Source organism: Lipotes vexillifer, unplaced genomic scaffold (genome assembly GCF_000442215.2).
Source record: "Lipotes vexillifer unplaced genomic scaffold, Lipotes_vexillifer_v1.1 scaffold447, whole genome shotgun sequence".
Lineage (NCBI taxonomy): Eukaryota > Metazoa > Chordata > Mammalia > Artiodactyla > Lipotidae > Lipotes > Lipotes vexillifer.
In genome coordinates this window covers 1,728,268-1,742,649 of record NW_006786302.1, presented here as the reverse complement: position 1 = coordinate 1,742,649, position 14,382 = coordinate 1,728,268, and the positions used below count along the sequence as shown (strand labels likewise).

At 41.2% G+C, this 14,382-nt stretch overlaps 1 protein-coding gene across 1 annotated transcript in view; it reads left to right on the top strand.

Annotated features, from left to right (window-relative positions):
- PTPRM (protein tyrosine phosphatase receptor type M) overlaps positions 1-14,382 on the top strand; it is a 594,672-nt gene that overhangs the window by 165,076 nt on the left and 415,214 nt on the right. Inside the window, 1 exon segment of the mRNA XM_007458456.1 lies at positions 2,952-3,245. Coding sequence (XP_007458518.1) covers positions 2,952-3,245 — 294 coding nt within the window.

Sequence of the window (14,382 nt, the reverse complement as noted above, 5' to 3'; positions counted from 1 at the left end):
AAAAATAAACAAATGGGACCTAATGAAACTTCAAAACTTTTGCACAGCAAAGGAAACCATAAACAAGACGAAAAGACAACCTTCAGAATGGGAGAAATTATTTGCAAATGAGTCAAAGTACTAAGGATTAATCTCCAAAATATATAAACAGCTCATGCAGCTCAATATTAAAAAACAAACAACCCAATCCAAAAATGGGCAGAAGACCTAAATAGACATTTCTCCAAAGAAGACATACAGATGGCCAAGAAGCACATGAAAAGCTGCTCAACATCACTAGTTATTAGAGAAATGTAAATCAAAACTACAATGAGGTATCACCTCACACCAGTTAGAATGGGCATCATCAGAAAATCTACAAACAACAAATGCTGGAGAGGGTGTGGAGAAAAGGGAACCCTCTTGCACTGTTGGTGAGAATGTAAATTGGTACAGCCACTATGGAGAACAGTATGGAGATTCCTTTAAAAACTAAAAATAGAATTACCATATGACCCAGCAATCCCACTACTGGGCATATACCCTGAGAAAACTATAATTCAAAAAGAGTCATGTACCCCAGTGTTCATTGCAGCACTATTTACAATAGCCATGACATGGAAGCAACCTAAGTGTCCATCGACAGATGAATGGTTAAAGAAGATGTGGCACATATATATAATGGAATATTACTCAGCCATTAAAAGGAACGAAATTGGGTCATTTGTAGAGACGTGAATGGAACTAGAGCCTGTCATACAGAGTGAAGTAAGTCAGAGAGAAAAACAAATATCGTATATTAACGCATATATGTGGAACCCAGAAAAATGGTACAGATGAACCGGTTTGCAGGGCAGAAATAGAGACACAGGTGTGGAGAACAAACGTATGGCCACCAAGGAGGGAAAGTGGCGGGTGGGGCGGGTGGTGGTGGTGAGATGAACTGGGAGATTGGGATGGACATATGTATACTAATATGTATAAGGTGGATAACTAATAAGAACCTGGTCTATAAAAAAAAGAAATAAAATTCAAAAAAAATTTATTCTTGTACAGATTCTTTCAGCAACGTCAAAGTTCTTTTGAATGGCTGTCTCAATGATTTCCAAATTCTAGTTGAATCTTTCCTTTGATTTAACGTATTTGGTACTCTTCTTAATGGGGAACTAATAGAGAAAGTAGCGTTGGGACAAATAAGCATTAAAGTCCTATCTATTTTAGGATACCAGTGACAACGTCCTAAATGAATTGTGTGCTCACTAACCTTTGTGGCTTTGCCCCGAGTTATATTTTGAATGGCAGTTCAGGAACCCTTGCTAGCATTTGCAACTTCAAAGTAATTAACTGCTCTTTCAGCCTGCCTATGTAAATGTCTTAGGATATACTATGAAAGGCCCATTTCATGTCTTGGTTCAAGGAATCTCCTAATGATATAAATTGATGTTAAATCATTATGAGTTGAATCAAAACTATCTAAACAAACTAAGAGCTAGCACAAAGTTGTAGTTTATAAATAATAGAAACAATATTTTAGTAAATTTGCACTAAATTTATGGTCCCCCAATTAAAATTCATCTTTTAAGTGTCTTATTTAGACTCAGTCTCATGAGATTTCCCCAGCTATTTTAAAAGTCAGTATGACTTACCACATGTTGAATATGTTAAAGAACAAAGATGCCCCAACCCAACAAAAGGAACTTGCGTTGATGGTTTCTTGTTGTTCTAGGGATCTACCTGGTATCATCTTAGGGGCCAACCTCAGATGGGACCAGCTGTCGTGAGGTCCCCATTAGCAGGAAGCATGACAGGGAGCAACGGGTTATGTCTGCTGTGGAGCAGACAGGTGCATATGCCAGTAAAAGGATAGCAGGCTTTATTTTACATGCATTTGTGTGAGCTAAATGAGGAGCTAAAAACAAAAACACACCAAAAGGCCCAAACCACCTGCAGAAACATCCTTGAAAAAAATCACTAGGACTTAACATTTTCTCTGATGGAGATTCATTAAATAGAAATACGTTATTTCATACAGTTATCTCCTTCCCTAATGTCATGTGTGGTGCCACTCACAGTGACACTGGCACATGGAATGCCTTTATTTGGTGCCTGGAGAGCCATTCAGCTGGCACCTGATATACTGTTGAAAACAAGATTGCCTCTCTCTCCTGTCTCAGACAAAGATCCAGAAAAAGTCAGTCTCAGGTTTTCAACAATGAGAGAGACCTTCCTGGGTTGTAAAGAGTGTTTGCCGTTGATTGCTTAGAGTTTTATCAAGCTGGGCATGACTTGTGCTTTGCTTTAGAGCTTTTCTTTCTATTCACCGCTTTAATAAGACTCATTACTGCAAGATCCCTGAACAGTGGCAGTGCTGGACTCTATCACCCCAAGTGCTCACTGCTCCCGGAGCAGAACGAGTCCATTGGGATAGCTTTTGGGGGGAAACGAGTCATCCTGGAAATGCATTTATGATGAGATAAACTATAATTTCATCCGTGTTTTCCAAGTGATGATATCTTTGGAATACAAATATAAGGAGACTGAATTTAATGATATAACTAATACCTTGGGTGATTTTGAAGACACTCGGTTATTTTTTGTTTGTTTGTTTTTTTAACGCTTGACAGTGGAGAGACTTCTAGAGCTCAATTACTACCACTTGAGAGAGTTTTCACAAGTCACTTTTAGTGCAAAAAAATCCTTTGGTGCCTATGTAGCTGTTCGAGAAAAATGAATTGTGTCCTAAAACAAACTGGGGATGTACCTACCTGAGCAGGCTTCGGTTTTAAAGATGGCTTATTTCACAGATGTGAACGCTATGCAAACCTCCCTCAGTATGCTTTTTCGTATTAACCTGAGCAAAACCATTCTCATCAGTTCATTGATGAAATGTTAATGTCTTCCCTGTTTTAGTAATTGATGTGCATTTAGCTCATCTCAAGTGTCTGAAGGATGGCCTCCGGTTTGCCTTTCAGAGCCCCCTGTCCCCATCGCGCCCCCTCAGCTGGCCTCCGTGGGGGCCACCTACCTGTGGATCCAACTCAACGCCAACTCCATCAATGGCGATGGGCCCATCGTGGCCCGGGAGGTGGAATACTGCACCGCCAGCGGGAGCTGGAGCGACCGGCAGCCAGTGGACTCCACGAGCTACAAGATCGGGCATCTCGACCCAGACACAGAGTATGAGATCAGCGTGCTTCTCACCCGGCCAGGGGAGGGTGGCACCGGTTCTCCTGGGCCCGCTCTCAGAACCAGAACCAAGTGTGCTGGTGAGTCCGGGGATGCTGGGACCACTTGTCAGTGTCTTCTGGGTTTTGACCTGCAACCTCCGTGCAGGTGGCTCACACTTCCCTCAGCTCTGCTGGGACCCTGTGTGGGTACAAAAGGTCCCTTCACCTGTGGACAGCAACCCAGTAGCCTGTGGACTTCAAACCTCAAGGTCTGGTATCTCTCAGGAGGCCTCTGCCCCCTTTTCCCCCGTTCTTAATTTACACCTTCCTAGGAGTATCACCTAGTTCATACAGGAATCATCCCAAAGTTGACAGAAACTGTTTGCTTTAATGATGTCTGCTCATAGGTCAGCGCCTCTCATCTGGGTCCCTTTGTTTTTGTGTTCCCTGTTGATGTGCTTGTAGCCTCGAGGGCCTTTGGAAGGCTAGATTCCATCTTAGCGATAGCTTTAAAGCTGTGTTTTTATGGACGGATATTGAATGGAGGGGCTGCTTGCCAATGACATGGGGCCCATTTGTAAAATAAGCCAGGGTGATTTGTGGACTGCACGCCGGCTTTAAATTCTTAGATGATAAAGTTCTAATTGACTGTGCAGAGCCCGCTCTGTGGGTTGATGGAGAGAGAAATGCAGAGTCTTATAAAAATCAGACCCTAAAGAAAGAGCCCGTTAGAGGTTCGAGTGCTGTTTCTGTCTGGCTGCTCTTGGGTCGGAAGTAGAGAGAAGTGACAGATTGGGATACTGAAGTGTTCTTTCATCATTTAAGTGCAGATTCTTGCACTGAATTGAGGGCTGAGGTGAGGAGACTCAAGAAATTTTTATGGAGATAATTGATTCTTCGGGTGGCATTATTTAAGAGGACACTTATCAGTAGGTTTCGTTTCCTCTTAAGATTTAAAAGTACTCAGAGTGCAGTCTGACCCTGTCTGGTAGGAGAAATGATTAAACCTTAACAATGGTAACTGCTGCATTCTTTCTTCATAATTTGGAGTGTATAGTTTCGAAAAGCCCAAAGCTCATGGAAAAACAATTATTTTTGTAAAACTATTTTTGTTAGAAGAGGGAACAGGACCCTTTCTCTTCTTGGGGTATGTGCTGTTGGGCCTGCCTTGTCCACCTAGGTCTGTTTCCCATGTCCCACGCCCCCATGGTCACATCACGCTCAGAGCAGAGCCTCTGGTCTAAGAACTGTGGTGATTCCCACAGCCGCCATGGGCGGTCCAAGGAGAAAGGAGTTTGACAACACTTTCTCTTCCTCACTTCTCTATACCATGTCATCTCCTCTCTCTGTTTAACTGCATAAAATTTCCCTGCCTTTTTGAAATAATTTATCATCTGTCGTAATGCAAACAATAGCTGTGTAACACTGTATCTATCACTTTACAATATAAGAATTGCCTTCAAATCTGTTATTTATTTTATAACTGCCTCTTGAAGTCACTGGGGCCAATACTGTGACCCCCTTACTAGGGGCAGGGAAATAGAAGCCCCTGCGGTCCTCCCCGCGTGCTCTGTGAGCAATAAGTTTGTGTTCTTTCACTTCAGCCTTATTTTGAGGAATCCTGTTTGGGGGCATGGTGCTAGATGGCCTTCCTTCCTCTCCAAAAGAAGGTTAGAATCCCATTGTCTAGGTGGGAGAAAGGATCCAGTCTGTCATTCTAGTCACTGACAACCCCACCTACCTATTGTTTTCAGTTCTGTTCTTTTGTCTTTTCTCCTGGTTTTGTGCCTGTACATTTCAGGTATCAACATGATTTTGTCTACATTTCCCCTAAATATAAGGCATGCATATCTGTTTTCAAGAAGCCTTTTTGTTATGGCTGCATGATGTGTAAATGTAGAAACTTCCATAGTAGAATGGCAGTCCTTTTTTAAAACATTAAAACCAATCCTGAATGGATATTTGCATGCCAGCCCTGTGCCTTAGAGGTTTAATCTCACTTAGGCAAGGAAGCCTGATGAGAAAGCAGGCTTTTTCCTCTTACTATTTGTAACCTGCCGTGGACACTGTTGCATACCTGTCCTGCACAGGGATTGAGCATTTTTGAAAAAGCTGTGGTCGAACAACTCAATCTTAGGAAATAGAAATATGTTAGGTGAGAGTGTCAAAGCTAGAAATGAGAGGGGGAGATGCTGGGTGGGTGAGGAAAGGGAAGTTGAATGAGCCTTCTACTGTCGGAAGAAATACAGTTTCACCCTTTGTTGAACTGAGACTTTTGAGAAAATCTGCAGGAGAGCTTGTTGAGTGCCCAGGTGAGCCGCTTGAAATTGTGGTATGCAGGACGGAATGAAAAGGGGGAAGGTGGATGCTACACACTCTAGACTGAAAAATGTGCCGTCCTGGCCTCTTCCTCAGATGGTTCGCAAGTGTTTAGGGTTCAGCAAGAGCAAGTCACGGATCTCAAAACCTTAGAGAGACACTGAGCATTCTGCAAAGCAGATGGAAGATGGAAAACGGCCTTGGCCAGGCATGAACAGCGGATGAATCTAATAGGGTGACAGGTAGTAGGAATAATTGGGCATCCATCCCGTGTGGTTTAAAAGGCCAAGAGTATGTGTCTGGAATTAGAGTAATAAAATTTAGCAGCAGCACATATAAAAAAAGAGATTGAGGATTAGGTTTAAATACATATGCATCTACAGTACGGTCCGTATTCTGTTAATCACTCTGTAATGCTGTTGCCTCACCACCCCCTCCAGAAAACAAAAACGAAAAACAAACAAACAAAAAACCCTAATGTACGTGTAGGTTTTTGCATGAAGAAAGCAAAGCCTGTGTTGTAGGTGGTGATAGTCTTTTTCTACCAGTGCTAGGAAGCCTCCCTATTATTGTCACATTTACTTCTGGTCCCCACATTTTAAGAGAGAAAGCACAGAATAGACTGTGCTCAAGGGAAAGCACCCACCCAGGATAGGAAATGTTCTGGAACTTTGCTCAACCACCGAGGAATGATGGAAGAATTGAGAAAGAGGATGGGGACAAGCAGGGTGTCTGTGCAGATTTGACAAGAGCTAAGTCACGCATAATGAGTTTCCAGTGGCTGGTGGGTTCAGGCGCAACCTGGCCTTGCAGAAGGAGATTCTATACTCGCGAGAGGATTGAGCTGGCTGAACCTGAAGGCCTCTTCAACATGAAGGATCTATGTTCTCTTTCTAATGAAATGATCCAGTATATATTTCTACCCTGAACGTCTCGGAGTTCACTTTTATTTTATCCTTTTCCAAATTCTCCCTAATCATGCGTACCGAGTGCTCTGCTGGGCAGTGGAGGTCTGTGATGACGTTTGCAAAAATCTGAGCCAACGGGGAAAACCACTGAGTTTTTCATACAGCTAAACAGGTTAAATTTGAAAGACTGACTCTTATTCTGAGCTTCCCGCCTGGTTTTATGCTAAAATATCACTTTCATGAAATGCCAGTGCCTGAGGATACTACAGCTGGAGTCAGCAGTTGAGAATTTGGGCTCTGGCACCAGGCTGCCTGCGTTTGAGTCCTGGCTCTGCACGGAGCTAGACATGTGACCTTGGGAAGACTTCGTACCTTTTCTGAGTTTCTCTTGTCTTATCTATGAAACAGGGGTGATAATAATAGTGTTGTATCTCCTAGTGTGGCTGTGACGCCTGAAGGAGCTAATGTGCATGTAAGGTGCCTAGGACAGAACCTTACACGTAACAAGTAGTCAATACAAGTTAACTGCCTGTGGCGAAAAAAAAATTATCTTTTAACATTTTCATTCAAAAGAATTAGATGTTGGCAACCTGATTTTGTTGCCTGAGATTACTTATCTGGTAAATCGAAAATCGGAGGGATACAGTTTTATATTTGGACTCAGAGAATCCCCTGCAGTTGGGCATTGCATCCATGCCAGACGCCATTCTCTGATTCTTTTTCTATCAAATCTGTTTCTTTTGGGCAAGCTCTGTTTTCATTTCAGTGCTGCACCCATGGGGCCTGTCACGCTGTGGTGACACCCACGAAACCGTATTTCGTTTCATGCATTGAAATGGAAAGATCACTGTTTATGACCCATCTCTGTGCCCTGGAATTGATTTTCATGTGTGGCTTGTAGATGCAGTCTCATCACCTGGTCATATTTCTTTCAAGAATCATACGGGAGCACGCTGCCAGACCTCTTGCTTCTTATGTTTCTGAAAATTATTTTCAGATATATGCACAGGCCCTTGCACGTGTGACCCTGATCAAATCACTTGGCTTCTCTGATTCTCCAGATAGGAGCCCTTGACACCTGCCCTGATAATATCAAGGGTGTTTTTGAAGATCGGGTTAGACATTATCTGTAAAGGTATTTTACGCATGAGAAAAGGCCCTGCCGACATGGGATATTAAAAATGGTTATAGTCAGGAGCTACTTTGAAGATTTATACACATATCTACTTATTTTTCAACTTTGCATTTCAGCTATAGTTGGGAAACCTCAGAGAGCTGAAATTATTTCAGTATCCAGTGAAGCAAAATGCAATTTAGTTTGTGTTTTCTATTATATCTTATATCCTTATAACTATGTGCAGCCTGTATATCACAAGTCATTAACTGGTAGCTACTTGAAAAAGAGAAATGGGTGATGCTGTTAGCTTGATTTTCACAGTGGACTTTTTAAGTGCTTATTTGGGGATATCGCTTTTTATGTATCCTGGTTATTGTTTAACTGTGGCTAAGTGGCTTGCTAATAACTGGCACCAGGAGTTAAAACAGGATGATGGTAAACTAATGACTTAACAATTAGGATTGTTGAGAGTGAGAAAAAGCTGAACTGAAATGTGTTCTTTAGAATTAATATAACTAAAAACATTTGAAAAAAGAATGATTGCACTGTTTAAAAATTCTATGCATAAGAAATTTATTAAGCACCCATATTTGTAAGGCACTGTTCCAGGCCCTAAGGGCAGAGCAACAAGACGAGATCTGGCCTTCAGAGCTGATATATTTGGGGGTATTGGAGGGAGGAATTGTACAGGCAATAAATAATTAAATATATGTACGTGTTTGTATATATAAATATATGTATATTACATACACACACATATATAATATAATAGATGCTGTGAAGAGAAATAGAGAAAGAGATAGAGAATGGGAAGGTAGGATTTTTTAAATTAGATTATTTTTTATTTCTAATCGTGCTAAAATAACCTAACATAAAATTTACCTTCTTAACCATTTCTAAATGTACAGTTCAGTAGCGTCCGGTACACTCAATCAATCTCTAAGACTTTTTCACTTTGCAAAACTGAAACTCCATACCCCTTCCCCCCACTTCCCCCCTGGCAACCCCCGATCTACCTTCTGTCTCTATGAGCTTGACGGCTCGAGGTCCCTCATGTAAGTGGAATCGTTCAGAATTTGTCCTTTTGTGCCTGACTTATTCACTTAGCATAACGTCTTCAAGGTTCATCCATATTGTAGCATGTGTGATTGCACCTTTGTAATTACTCTGATAGTGTTGTATGGTGTATACTTAGTTTATGGGATTCTTTGTAAACCCCTTTGAGACTTTAAGCAATTGCATTGGTTTTCAATGAATAATTCTCAAAGTTTAAAAACGTTTTATCTTTCTGACTTGTGGAAATCTTGCCTCCTGGAGCAGGTGGTAATGCTGTGTTTCCAGAGAGTTCAAGTATATGCATATAAGTGCTGCATCAGGATGGTACAGCCATCCCATCAACGGACAGCCTTCTGTTTGTCAAGAATAGTGAGTGAGATAAGGAATTGGAGCGTTTTTTAAAATAATGAACTACTCTCTTAAACTAGTAAGGGGGGGTACATTTTATATTTGTAGAGAGGTATATATTTGTTCTATATATGCCTAGTTAGAACCTTTTCTGTGACTGTAATAAGAACTTTGATTATGTGTTACATTAAAATGCATTTTTGTTCTACTTGGGATTTGATAAACACAGTTATAGCTACCTTGTCTATCCTACTTGCAGTGACATGAGAGATGGACCATACTTTACATCTACTTCAAGACACTTCACCTTCCATTGCTCTGTGGCCTGTGAGAGAGTGAATTTATGCTCAGCCTATGGTGGTGTACATTTTTGTGCATCTCCTGTTCTTTGCGATGGTGGTCGTACTGCTGCCCTAGAACAGATGTATTTGTGTAGCTCTCTCCTGCCTTTGCCACATGCTTGGATGGCCGTGGGGAATGTTCCATTAACTACAAGTTAATGTTCTGTGATGTCTCTTACCGTATACCCTGAGACCATCTTTAACATGCTTTATGTAGCAATACACACTGTCCTACCAGGCCTAGTCTAAATCTCACTAGATTTAGGTTAATATTGGTTTTGGAGTATTAATTCACCATGTTTGCTAAATGTGACACAGGAGTGACTTGTTTTATTTTTAATTTTTATTGGAGTACAGTTGATTTACAATATTGTGTTAGTTTCAGGTGTATAGCAAAGTGAATCAATTATACATATACATATATCCACTCTTTTTTAGATTCTTTTCCCATATAGGCCATACACAGTATTGAGTAGAGTTCCCTGTGCTATATAGTAGGTTCTCATCCGTTATCTATTTTATATATAGTAATGTGTATATGTCAATCCCAATCGTTTTAAATACTCTTGAATGGGATTTGCATATGGGAAATGGAAAGTGATGGTTTCTTGGCAACAGGGCCTTCCACGAAGCCCAAATTGCGTGATACCTGCATTCCACTGAAGGCCGACCTCTCTGTGTCTATTTATTTATTATTCTTCGTTCCTCTTGTGGGGGCAAAAGAGACAATCTGGTTGGGATGGGTCTGATCTGAATTTAAACCCTGTCAAAACTTGATTTGTGTTCTTCCCAAATCAAGGGTAGCCAGATTTGTCTTTTCTGTACAGAACTGTTGCTGGCATTGCAGTACGTCTCTGGACCCACACGGATCACCCACGGGCACGGGGGGGCAGGTGGGAGCCCATCTAAGACCTGGCAAAGGCTGAGATTCAGAATGAATACAGGCCAAGACCTCACTGGATGGAACATAATTTATTTTTCATTTAAGTTTATTTACCAGGGAAAAAAAATTAAAGTGTGGTAATTCTAATTCTAAAAGAGCTCTGCCAAAGGGCAACAGGTTTTTTTTTAATGCATTTCCAACACATTAAACCATTTAATGGTTTAATGTGACTTCCCTCGTGGCACAATGGTTAGGAATCCGCCTGCCAATACAGGGGACACAGGTTTGAGCCCTGGTCCGGGAAGATCCCACGTGCCACAGAGCAACTAAGCCCGTGCTCCACAACTACTGAGCCTACGCTCTAGAGCCAGCGAGCCACAACTACTGAGCCTGAGTGCCACACGTTAAACACATTCCCACACATTAAACCATTAAAACCTTTCTTTTTTTAAATTTAATTTTATTTTTTATACAGCAGGTTCTTATTAGTTATCTACTTTATACATATTAGTGTATATATGTCGATCCCAATCTCCCAGTTCATCCTCCCCTCCATCCTGCTTTCCCCCCTTGGTGTCCATACATTTGTAAGAACCTTTCTTAATTATAAACATTAAAAGGGTATTAAAAAGTATCTGCCCTATTAGTCTGCAGATGTAAATACATGGCATTGGGTAGTGCATCGCAGTTGGGCAGAGGACAGGGGCAGAGCAGCAATGTGGCACCTTTTTTATTATAATATATTCAGTCCCTGCCTTACAGGCTTTCGTACCCCAGAGGCTGTAATACTCAAACCTGAAACCCTGCCTTTAAACACTGAGTCAGCACTTTCCCCTTCTCTGAGCCCTACGGCCATGGCGGGGGAGGAGGGGGATAGGGTTAGAACTACTGGGGCAACTCTGTATGAGAGGTTTGGAAAGCCCTCTAGGAAGACCAGACAGATGGAGGTGGTTGCTTTCAGAGTCCTCGTTATCCTGCCTCTGTGACTCTTAAGTGCCCTGGTAGTTCTAGAAGGTGCCAAGCAGGCCCCTTGACGGTGAAGGGTGAGCATTGCTAACAGACTTCTAGGTGTGAGGTTGAAGCCTTTGTAGGCAGCTCCCTGTGTAGCTTTGAACGCACTGAGGAGGGAAAGAAATTTAAGAGAGAGAGCCGGGGATTATCAGTCAGTGGCTGTGGCTTCCCCCGGCCGTACCTCTGATGGGCCATTTGACACTGAAGAAAATCGCAGAACCCACCGGGCTGCGTTTTGTATGTCTTATCAATGAAGGGCTTGACCAAATTCCTGGTTCTAGTGCTCGGATCCCATCAGTCTCTGTCAGAGGGGCTTTGCTGTCATAGAGAAACATCCTTGTGGTTAGGATTAGTCCCCTACTGAGTACCGACTTCAGCACGCTGAGTGAGCCTAAGGCCACCAGAAGGCTTAAGGATGCTTCTGCTTCCCACAGCAGTATCTTCTAGAAAGAGGAACACACCCACTAAATCTTAACCTGGGCAGTTTTTAAAGAGACCCTGGGTCATCTAAATCTTTCCCCAAATCTCTTGTATATTAAAAAAAAAAAAATTTAGTACCGAGAATGAAATTTTTAATTTTTATTAGAGCAAATGCCTTAGTTCCTTCTCAAACTTATGATTCAGTAGACTTCTATTTTGTGGTCTCTATGTAAGCATTTCTCATAGACTGGGTCCTCTGCATAATCAATGTGCACTTACTTAGGTTTTTTGTTAAGACTCAGGGCATGACTGAACATTCTAAATTGCCTTTGTGAATACTTCAGACATAATCAGAGAAGACAATGTCCATTGGTTAACGTCTTTCACTTTAAAGTCTGCCTGACTTGGGGTGAGTGCTGGCGCTGACACTAACAGCTAAAAAAAATCTCAACAAATTACTAAACCTAGGAACCTAAGTTTCTAATAATTCTAGTCTGTTTTCTACCAATACCAGCACCTTCTTCATAGCGCTGTTGGGAGAATTAAATGTGCTAGATGCATGAGAAATGGTTAGCAGAGAACTTTGGTCACTCTCAAGTCTGAGTATTGGGCTGGCCAAAAAGTTCGTTCGCATCTTTACATACTATGTTGAGGAAAACCCAATAGGTCTGCTAGCAAATTCTGATAAAACGAATACACTTATTGCGACTGAGGATACACACTATTATGGCAAAATCTTCCAATAGGGCGTTTAAGCTGGTCAGATGGGTTTTGGTTGACACACTCACCAAATTGCAGTTTGCTTTAAGTAAAACAAAAAATAGATGTACGTCCTCAAGCTAATGTCAAAAGCTGTTGCAATATTCACTGGAACCTGGGAAAATGGTGCATTTTTGAATCTTTCCCGTGTTGTTGGGAAAAAGCACAGTGACCCAATGTCCCCGAAGGGTGGCAAAGAAATAGGATAACTGTGAAGGCTTTATTCACGTGTGAGGCGTCAGTCTGCAGTGGTGGTTGCCATTATTAGTGACCCGGTGAGTGTTTTTGACATGTTAGCCCTTGGAAGAGCACTGCACCAGGCCCTAACACCTCTGAGTTTGGAGAGAACACACAAAGCCTGACAAGCACAGTGTGATTAGAGCAGTAAGGCAGCCTCTCACTGTGATGGAGGCATCCTGGCGGATGTCTTCCCCTTTGCCCATTTACCTGCAGACATCAGGAAGGTATATAAGACCCTCATGGAATGAGATTGGAGGTGAGGGTCCTGATGCTGTGGATATAAGGGACTGAGGTGTGTACAGGTAAATTCTTCCCCTGTGGACTGCTTCTGAGACAGGCTCTACCTGGCTTCTGAGCCCCTGACCCAAGAGCAGAAAGAATTAGTCTCAGTATGACCTTTGTCTTCAGGACATTTCAGGAAAAGTTTACGCACCCTTAACTCGCCAGGTTTGCTCTGGGTTGTGCCTCAAACGCAGCAAATCCAATTTCACGAATTGGGAAATAGATGGATTTTATCTTTGACCTCATAGGTCCCGTGTGCTTCTATCCATCTTGCCTAGGCAGGCTCAGATTCATCCTCCTCTTATCACACCAGCTCTCAGCTCATTTGTCCTCTTTAATGTGGATGGATAACTCATTGGAACACATTCAGTGGCATTTGGGCTCCGATTAGAACTTGCCTGCTTCATCTGTAAGGATAATGTCGCTCCCGTTGTTACAAACTAAATTAAAAAGAAGTAAAATAAATGAGAGCTAAAACTTGCAGAGTGATAACAACAGATTATGAAAGCTTGATGATATGTCACAGTTTTAGTTTATGAGGGTTAACCACATTCCTGTGTTTGGGTAATATTTTTATAAATTAATTTTAAGAATACAAAGAACCGGTAATTGCATTACCTGTTAGAATAAATTTTGAGTGAATAGAAAGCTTTAAAAATGAGTAATGCATATAAATGAAATTAAAACTACAAATAGCAGAAATTGTATTAGGAAGTATGGTTATACCTATTATTAAAATAAGAAAGATAATAGAACAGTTTGAGATCAAGACTGCTGATCCTCCATCCGTGTTGTTACCTTTGTAGAATGAGTAATGTAAGTAATATAACTACTCAGGTAAAATATTTCTATTGACCAAATAGCAATAGTTCTTTCTTACGGATCTAGACAAGTGACTATAGACATGGATTTATAGCTGGCATTGAAAACTGTTTCTAGCATATATTAGCAGTAGAAAAGATACAGGTATTAACATATATTTCCGTTAGGTGTTATGTATTGTTACGTATTTACTATTCTTTAGCTAGACTGTATTGCTCTTAAGTTGGATCATGAATTCATCATGCATAACATTTTATTTGTTAATGTTTGTAGCTTGTTGATCTATTTTAATTGCTGAGTTCATAGGAACCATATAAGAAGGCAAAAATTGTGGAAATAAATAGTGAAGAAGGTCATGGATTTCCTCATCTTTCTTGCAGTTCCTTTCTTGGGGATAATACTTGGGTGTTTATCTTTGCACATCTCTCTCTATGCCCATTTAGACATATAAATATCAATCTATGTCCCAGGTCTCTTACTTACTAGTTCTCACAACGTGATATTATATTGTACGTAAGGTTCTGCAGTTTGATTTCACATCAGTCAGTACTCTCTGAACATCTCTCTAGTGGCTGGAGTCCAGTGCAATATTTATATATCTTTAACTCACTCTTGGTAGTAGCGACTTATTATTATGAAATATGGATACCCTAATTATTCAGCCCTTCCCCGGCCCTTTTTTTTTTAACATCTTTATTGGAGTATAATTGCTTTACAATGGTGTGTTAGT